The sequence below is a fragment of the Mus pahari genome, chromosome 2 (assembly GCF_900095145.1).
Source record: "Mus pahari chromosome 2, PAHARI_EIJ_v1.1, whole genome shotgun sequence".
Classification (NCBI taxonomy): Eukaryota; Metazoa; Chordata; class Mammalia; order Rodentia; family Muridae; genus Mus; species Mus pahari.
In genome coordinates, this window is record NC_034591.1 from 89,253,945 (window position 1) to 89,261,884 (window position 7,940).

The window sequence follows — 7,940 nt, forward strand, 5'->3', positions numbered from 1 at the left end:
ACGTGGCCATGGCTGGCCTCTCTCCCTCTTTCTACCTTCTCTCTTTCTCCCTGCCTTTCTACAATAAAGCTCTAAAACCTTTTTTTAAAAAAGTAGAATAAAACAGATTCGTTTATGATTAGTTATCTATATATTAGTTACTTGCTTCGTACAAGTGTTCCATGGGCCTATACCTGGGGATGTGGGAAAGTTTGAGGGGTAGAAAGGGATCACAAGCAGAAAGGGGTTAAGACATCCTGCAGGAGTAGCAGCAGGGGGATCAGGAGTTGAGAATCATTCCGGGCCTGAAACCCCTGCTCCAAAACCCACAGAGGCTATTTACTAAGGACATATGTTGAACAGTTCCACTTGTGAGGAATAAGTACGTTCAACACAAAGAGAGGTTACCAGGTTCTGGCACCCGCAACAGATGGGGAGTGACCATACCATCCGTTCCTCGGCAGACATACTGTGACCTCTCTCATGGACCACTTTTGGATCTGTGCATTTTACCTTGATTTTGAGAACTACTACTATGTGGTTTTCCTAGGACTATCTACCCTGTGTACATCTGGGCCTTAGCAGGTTCTCCTGGGAACAAAGATAAGAGATAAGTTGGAGACCAGCCGGACTATGAGGGCAGAGCACAGGACATGATCATTTCCTCCTTCATCTCCGGAACCTTTGGACTCCTGCCTCAGCTCTTGCCCCTGTCGCCGGGAGCTGGAGGGAGTTGGATGGAAAGAATAAGGATTTGGACACTGAGGGGCCTGTGTCTCGACCCCACTGCCAGCTTTAGCCACCACTGTTACTCCTCCACTCTTCTGAAACTCAAGTGCACACTGTGCGTGGCTCCAGGGCCTGCCTGGATACACACGCAATCTTCCATGGTGGATCTACCCACAGCCCTTCCCAGTCTCCCTCTCGCCAGCAGACAGATCACCAAGGATCCAGTTTCCCTGGACAGCCACTCTTTCAACTCACCTCTGCCAACCTCCACAGGCCTCCCCGTTCTTCATGGGTTCTTGATGGGGCTTTGATCTCAAAACTGATAAAGAAGTCCCAGGACATACAGCACTGTAAGGCAGGACAGGGCAGGGGAAACAAACAGACACCCCTGTCCGTAGGGCTCTAGGTCCAGGTTTGGCTTTGCCTCACTTTCAGGCAAGGTCTGGGCCCCTCCATAGGACCTCAGCTTTCCTGGGCCCCTCCGTAGCACCCCAGCTTGCCTCTCTCCCACCTTTCTCTCTGTGTTGACTAACTTTCTGTCCTCCCTCACAGGGGGTCTCCATCATTCCAGGACCAGCTGAACTCTGAACTGGGAAGTTCTCCATAACTGTTCTCCTTGCCGAGCCACACACATGTAAAGCCTCTGTCTCCTGCCACCACGTGTTCCCCACCACAATGGACCGTGTCCTCAAACCAAGATGAACCCCTCCTCCAGCTGCTCAGAAAGAGTGAATGTGAAGACGTGTCTGAATTAGGGCCAAGCTTCACAAAGCCGTGAGGCCTGGCGTACGCTGGCCTCTGTGACTCAGTTGTCCCAGGGTATCAGGGGTCTATCCTGAGCCCTCCCTAGGGGCAAGAGGCATCACACAGGTGCAACTCCTTGGCATGACTGAGACTGAGATCTATCACTTCCTCTCACCAGAAAACAGAGTCCTGGTGGGCTCTTTGAAAAGTCAAGGCTTTTGATGCTGTAGAGGATGAGGATGAAGGCACTCGAGACACACACACACACACACACACACACACACACACACTTCACGACTCCGCCCCTGCCCTGGTGGCCCCACCCTCTTAGCTCACTTACGTTCCTGGTGCCCCACCCGCCCAAGCTGGCTCCTAACCCACCTTTCAGTTGACGGAGCCCTGAGGGGAACAGGTGTCCCCAAAAGCACCAAGATGCAGCCATGGCTCTGGCTGGTCTTCAGTATGAAGCTGGCAGGTAAGACCCAGAGTGGGGCTACCCCAATCTGCACTAGAGCAGAGAGAGAACTTAGGCCTAGCGTCTCAGCAACAGGAGGAATAGACAGGAGCTGGGTGTGGGAACAGGGGAGGCCGGCAGGCAGAGACCCTGAACCTAGAATGGAGATTCGCCTCACTACCCAGAGAGGTCTAAGACGCCTAGGGCAGAAATCACCTCTGTCCCACAGCCTGAACTAAAAGGGAAAGAAGGAAAAATGGAAGAAAGAAAAGGGAAGAGAGAGATCTAAAACTGAAGGGGAAATGTTCAGGGTACCCTCGGGGATGTGCCCCATGAAGTCCCCAGAGGCCCTACAGACAGAACTTATTACTTCCGGGGAAGTGCTTCTGGGAAATTGGACAACTAAGGCAGAGAACTCATTATGACCCCCTGGTCTCCAGTGTCCTCTGCAGCATGCGCCTCACCCCCCACCCCCCAAGAAGCAGCACTGCAGTTGGGATGTTGGAGCTGGCACAGAGATGTGGCCTAAAGGTTGTCATTGTGATCAGCCCAGAGACTTTGCTTTTTAGAAGAAGACTCTTTCAATATCCACGGGTCTGGTACCCCCTAAAGCCCCAAACTGATTATACTACTGAGGGAGACAGGGGGAGGCTAGTTCCTGCCTCTGACCAGGTTAGCTCAACTGGTCAAAATAGGAAATGAAACAAGATTCTTTCAGGCCACTAAAGCTACCTCTGATCATTCTAGAAATACTGGGTTCCTCTGAAAATGGAATCCTGGGCTACCAAGCAGATCAAATGAGACCGTGTGTGACCTAATGCCTGGCTGTGCATGTCCTCTGGGCTTTTTTGAAAGGCTCCGGCCATCTGGGTATTTGTGGCCCCACTTTGAGTACAGGTCTCCTCCATTGGGAGGCTTGGAGTTCATTCACCCAAGTCTTATAACCCCGGTTTGAGTTCGAGTCCACTTCACACAGACTGTGGGACCTTGAGTACAGCTTTCCCTCGAGCTGTTGGCTCCCGTGTAAAATGAGTCTCTCCCCCATAGAATTTGGTGAGGATTAAATCGGACCACACACGCACTGTGGCTGACACACTGCGTGCGATGATATACGCGGACATCATCACTTCGTATTAACTTCCCCAAAGAGGCCAGTAACCCAAAGCAATAAAAATGGCTGCGATGGAACAGAGAGGGTAGCCTGAAACTCGGGGCAGGGGGATGGAACAGCACCTCAGCCACAGGGGAGTAGTCACTCTTTGGAGTGGTCTGAGGGCAGTCCTGGGAAGGCCCAAGCCACAGTTACAGGCAGGGATCTGTGCCATTAACGCCAAGCAGCTGGTTCTTCTGGGCTCATATATCCTCGGGCCTCTGCTTAGCCATGCCTGTCCTTGGTGTTATATCTTGGCCATGATCTTCAGGGTGGCCCTCTGTTGCAAGCCAAAGAAGAAGGGCTTTCTAGATCAAACAGGTTTGTTGATACTCTCCTGGTTTTGGATGTGAAAGAAACTTGGTCTGATCCTCCTTGAGACTTCTCTTGGTGCCCAGAACATCATCTCCTGAGACCGTTCGACTTGCCATCAGAATTTACCCGTGTGAGTGCTCACACAGTTACCTCCAATATCTGCATATGATTACGATCACCTGTGTGAGCTCTTTACTGTTTACATAGAACTTCATGTCTCCTTTTCTCCCCTGAAATTCACTGTGTAGCCCAGGCTGGCTCCAAACTCAAAGACGTTCTCCTGACTCAGCTTCTCAAGTGTTAGGATTCTAAGTGTGCACCACCATGTCTGCCTTCCTGTCTTTCCTTTCCAACTGTCAACAGCAAGCAGGACAGGAGTGGCCAGCCAAGCTGCCCTTCTTTCATAGGCCACCACAAACTTGGTGACTTCTGAGGTCCCACAGCTGCTCCAGGGCAAAGGCTATGTGCATGGCCATGTCTGCAACTTCTTCTGCCTGCCCGGTCTTCCCATCTAAGACAAAATGGACTTCCAAGCTTGCATCTGTAATAACCGCCCTGCCCGGAGGTGTGAGAACTCAGTGATAGACCCGCTGCAGGACTGGGGGGTAGCAATCTCCCAGGGTCAACTCCTTTCCCTTGGTCCAGACATCTCAGACTGTCTAAACCACGCTGTGCCTGACTTCAAATGCCTCTCGAGGCTTGCCCCCGGACTTTTCCAGCTGCTCAGAGCCCCGGAAGGTCTACCCACACAGGCGAGGTGGGCCACTAGCTTTGGCTTCCGACTTCCGCTCTTTGGGTTTGAATCCAGGGAGATTCCAAACGAGGTAGCTTCATGCCAGTGTTTTCTCATCAGGGTAAGGGGGGTAAAATCCTGGAGCCAGTCTGAGACGCCGCTAAGATAGCTTATGCCAAGGGCCACACATTGAGGTGTGTAGTTAACCAAAAGCCATGGTCAAGGCACACTCAGAGAACTGCGTGCCTTGCAGTCAATGTTTGTGAGCTCTGAGTTCAAAAGACACTGAGTGCTGTTAGTACCCTGACTCTTTCACCAGGCAGATTCTTCCGGTTTGCGTTGTGATTCTGAGGCCCCACCCCTGTGCTAGGGGGTTGAACTCAGGGGTCAGGCTTGGTACTAAACACCTTTACCTGCTGAGCCACCTCAAGTCCTCCTCTCTCTACCCTCCCTCCTTCCTTCCCTCCCTCCCTTCCCTCATTCCTCCCCTCCCACCTTCCTTCCTTTCTTAAGAATTATTTTTTTTTAACTTTTAAAAGATTTATTTATTTTATGTGCTCTGTCTGCTTGTATACCCACATGCCAGAAGAGGGCATGTGATCGTATCATAGATGGGTGTGAGCCACCAAATGGTTGCTGGGAATTGGACTCTTAGACTCAGGACCTCTGGAAGAACAGTCAGTGCTCTTAACCACTGAGCCATCTCTCCAGTCTCACCTCTTTTTTTTTTTTTTTAAAGATAAGTTCTCATGTAGCCCAGGCTGGCCTTGAACTCACTAGGCAACCAAACTTGAAGTTCTGGTCCTGTACTTCCACCCACAGAGTGCTAAGATTGCATGTGTATAGCAACAGCCTGGTTAATTTCTTCTGGTTTCTTGTAGCTCTCTGGAGCAGTTCTGCCCTCATTCAGACCCCTTCATCCCTGCTGGTTCAAACCAACCATATGGCAAAGATGTCCTGTGAGGATAAAAGCGTCTCTAAGTTAACAAGCATCTACTGGCTGCGGGAGCACCAGGACCCCACCAAGGATAAGTACTTTGAGTTCCTGGCCTCCTGGAGTTCTTCCAAAGGAGTTTTGTATGGTGAAGGGATGAACAAGAAGAATATAAGTCTGTCTTCAGAATCAAGCCGGCCCTTTCTCAGTATCATGAATGTGAAGCCAGAGGACAGCGGCTTCTACTTCTGCGCGATGGTTGGGAGCCCCAAGTTGGTCTTTGGGACAGGGACGAAGCTGACTGTGGGTAAGAATGTTCTCAAGGCTGTGAATGAGCACACACACCCACACACACATGTACACACATGTGCACACACACACATACACACATGCTTGTTCATACAGATGTGCACTCACATGCACACATACACATGTGATTGCACACATACGCACACACACACTCACACACCGAGCACTGGAGCTGTCTACTCTCAGTGAGCCTCACTCTGCAGCCATGACTAATCACACCACTGCTAAGACTAATAGAAAGATGCATTGAGAGTCACCCAGGCCAAGTGCCTTTGAGGGTCACATACAGCTGGGTCCCATGATACTTCCACCCACCCAGCAGGTGGTATATTTGTTCTCTCTCTTTGGATGGGAATCAGAGGAGATGAAAATAGGCAGGTCAGTCAAAGGTGGATGCTGATGATGCTGATGGAGACAAAGACATCGATCTCAGGACCCTGAGTACATATGGACTCTCACTGTCTGGGTGCACACTCATGTTTCTGAGGTAGCAGAAAAGCAGTTGTCCTCAGCATTCTTTGTGGGGTTCAGTGGCTCAAATCCACACTTGGCGCTTCAATGGCCAAAGAAGCTGAACCCCAGGTCTAGTCTGGCTACCAATCCATCACATGCCCTTCCCTCCCAACGTCTCAGTTTCCACATCTGTACAAGGCAGCTGCTGGCTCATCTCTACTTCTGGGAAGCTGCAGTTTCATGAAATAAATGCTCATATGCAGAAGTACACTGCAAACCTTAGACACCATTTTCTGTTTTCTAAGAGGCATCTAATTAAGAAGAAGTACGTGCATTTTATTGAACCCAACTTGTCAAAAATGTATTAGCATTTCAGCAGGTGAGCCATTTTTCCATACACGGCATTTGATATATATTTTATGCATACGGCATATCTGGGTTCAGACTAGCCATACTAGACAGTGAGGATTCCTCTCTTGGGGTGGAAAGGGATCAGCGTAGACTCTCTCAGGCCAGTGGTTGGCTATAGTTCTTTCTTCAGCTCAGCCCAGGACTTGGACTCTCATTGTCTTGCTTCAGATTCACCTGGGGACTGAAAGTCACGAGTGCCCCAGCATCCCCAGAAGTTAGGCCCCTAAGGAGGCACAGGGATGGCCAGGGATAGTGACAGAGTTATCAAGACACAACAGTGGCACCAGAAACAGAGCAAGATCTCCATGGCCTCTCTGCTCTCTCATCTCAAGGGGATGGGATGGGGGTTAGGCAAAGTAAGGATGGGCAGAAGCCCACTTAGAAACGTGGGCTTTGTGCTTGTTTTTTGGGGTCTTTGTGCTTGTTTTGGGGGTCTTTGTGTTTGTTTTGGGGGTCTTTGTTGGTTGGTCGGTTTGGTTTTGCTTTTGTTTCTAGGAGCCCTGTGCCTTCCTAGTGCTTCAGGGTCTGAGACAGGAGGATGGTGATTTTCCATCTCTACCTATCCTGGCGTCCATGTTTCTAAGTCCTGTGTACTGTCCAACAGCCCAGGAACAGCGGTGACTTCCCAAGTTCCTTCTTGGATACAATCCCCCCAGTGACATATCACCAGAGCCTGAGCCTGCCTGCCTGGTTGAAGGGTCCCTGTGTTTTAGAGGAGACATACATAGAGTATTGGGGAAACGGGCCTTGTTCAGGCCCTCAAGCATACTATGGATTCCAAAGACTTGTCCCTCTCAAAAAAAAAAAAAAAAAGACAGAGGGAGAGGTCTCAAAGTCACAGATCAGGGAGCGACCTGACTCAGAGCAAGATGAAATTAAAACAGAACAACCTTCTCTTGTCTCTACCCCTCCCATCAGACCAGGCCACTGTGCTAGCTCCCTCCCCAACTCACCACTGAGCTGCTGAGAGACCCCTGCATCTCTGAGTGTTGCAATGAGGCATATAGACTTTAGGGGTTATGAACATTTAAAGGACTTAACAGCCACCAGGTCCAGACTCTTAGACCTCGGCACTGCTATTGGCTGTCATTTTACAATAGCTCTTTGACACTAATGGTCAGAAAACTTGCAGTGACCAAATGTGGTTAACGTTCTGTCAGAGGTGGTGTGGGACATGGCCTTTTGGTTTCTCCTAGCCCCTCTCCCACTTCTCTGCTGATAGTAGTATGTAGGAGATCTGTTTCCTCAGCGGTCGGCCAACAAAGTGGAGGGTGGAGATGTCCCATACTTGGTAGAGAACCTCATGGTCTCTCTGCTCAGTGAGTCAGTCCCACTGTCCTCTCCTTCCTCTCTCCCACACCTCAGGGAGAGACACTGGATCAAAACTGAGGAGAGGAGGGGCCATCTAGGAAAGGGAGAAGGGCCTGGCACACAACACTTATCCGTCTCTCTCAGTCACCGGTGTTTGTGTAAGAGGACCGATCAACTCCTTTCCATGGGCTTCTCCATCAGCCTAGGGATTGCAGAGGAGGCCGAGATTGGTGATGCCAAAGGACCAAGGTGTCCTTTCACTTTGTTTTGTCTTTTGAGACAGTATTTCTTTTTTCTTTTTTCTTTTTTTTTTTTTGTTTTTTTTTTTGTTTTTTTTTGTTTTTGTTTTTTCGAGACAGGGTTTCTCTGTATAGCCCTGGCTGTCCTGGAACTCACTCTGTAGACCAGGCTGGCCTTG

General features: G+C 50.0%; 1 protein-coding gene across 1 annotated transcript in view; it reads left to right on the forward strand.

The window, feature by feature from the left end:
• Nucleotides 1–1,850: 1,850 nt before the first annotated feature.
• Cd8b (CD8b molecule) overlaps nt 1,851–7,940 on the forward strand; it is a 14,719-nt gene continuing 8,629 nt past the window's right edge. Inside the window, exons 1-2 of the mRNA XM_021191224.2 lie at nt 1,851–1,927; nt 4,986–5,345. Coding sequence (XP_021046883.2) covers nt 1,885–1,927; nt 4,986–5,345 — 403 coding nt within the window. The 5' untranslated portion in view covers nt 1,851–1,884. The remainder of the gene's footprint in view (nt 1,928–4,985; nt 5,346–7,940) is intronic.